The sequence below is a fragment of the Pyrgilauda ruficollis genome, unplaced genomic scaffold (genome assembly GCF_017590135.1).
Source record: "Pyrgilauda ruficollis isolate IOZ18807 unplaced genomic scaffold, ASM1759013v1 scaffold591, whole genome shotgun sequence".
Taxonomy (NCBI): domain Eukaryota; kingdom Metazoa; phylum Chordata; class Aves; order Passeriformes; family Passeridae; genus Pyrgilauda; species Pyrgilauda ruficollis.
The window spans coordinates 28,002-29,111 of record NW_024527611.1 but is presented as its reverse complement, the minus strand read 5'-3'; the positions used below and the strand labels follow the sequence as shown (position 1 = coordinate 29,111).

Below are 1,110 nucleotides of genomic sequence, written 5' to 3'. Positions count from 1 at the left end.
GGTGGCCCGGGGGGGGCCGCAGGGACCCCCTGACCCCGTGTCCAGGCCGCAGAACGGCTCGGTGATCCTCTACAACCGCAAGAAGGTCAAGTACCGCAAGGACGGCTACTGCTGGAAGAAGCGCAAGGATGGCAAGACCACCCGCGAGGACCACATGAAGCTGAAGGTGCAGGGGGTGGAGGTAGGAGGCAGGCGACCCCCCAAAACAGAGCCTCCCCCTCCCCAAAAAAACGCCCTCCGGAAAGCGCCGCTTTGCGTGGAACCGGTCCTGTTCAGGTGTGGGGAGATGGGGATGCACCTGGGGGGGCTTCGGGGGGTCGGGACGCACAAAAGGGGGGGTCAGAGGGTGCTGGGTGTACTCGAGGGACAGTTTTGGGGTGCTGGGGACACCCAGTGGGTGGTTTGGGTGGTCCAAGAGGTGTTTGGGATCCCCAGGGTGTGGTTTGGGGTATTGGCAATTTGTTGTCTCGTTTATGGGATATTTATGGGGACTAGAGGAGGGAGGATGCCCCCAAACGCCCCTGTGGGATTTTGTCTCCCTTTTTTTCTGGGGTGAAGCACGAGGCTGTTTTGGGGGGTCGGGGAGGGCACCCCAACCCCCTTCCTGGAGGGATTTTGTGCTGCGACTTTCCCAGGGGACGGAGTGGGGCGGGGGGCTGTGCGTGGCAGTTTCGGGGGGCTCTGGTGCTGAGGGGTGTCCCCCCCTGCCCGCAGTCCACGGGGTGAAGTGGGGCTGCGGGAACGGGGGCGCTGCCCCCGCGCTGTCCCTGGAGCAGCTGGTGCAGCACGTCCTGGAGAGGCACCAGGCCCGGCCGCCCCCCCGCACCCACGCCTGCCTCTGCGCCGGGGGGCTGGGTGAGACGGACCCCCGGGGAGCCCCCGGGACCCCCAAACCCCCAGGGAATCCACCGGGACCCCCGAGCCCCCGGGGAACCCACCAGGACCCCCAAACCCGCAGGGAATCCACCGGGACCCCCAAACCCGCAGGGAACCCACTGGGACCCCCAAACCCGCGGGGAACCCACCGGGACCCCCGAACCCCCAGGGAACCCACCGGGACCCCCAAACCCGTGGGAAACCCCCCGGGACCCCCAAACCCCCAGGGAACCC

General features: G+C 67.6%; 1 protein-coding gene across 1 annotated transcript in view; it reads left to right on the top strand.

The window, feature by feature from the left end:
- Positions 1-4: 4 nt before the first annotated feature.
- Positions 5-1,110, top strand: part of LOC121361874 (calmodulin-binding transcription activator 2-like) — a gene marked incomplete at its 5' end in the record, with an annotated part of 7,389 nt that continues 6,283 nt past the window's right edge. The window contains 2 exons of the mRNA XM_041482928.1: positions 5-436; positions 636-855. Of these exons, the coding sequence (XP_041338862.1) occupies positions 5-436; positions 636-855 (652 nt within the window). The remainder of the gene's footprint in view (positions 437-635; positions 856-1,110) is intronic.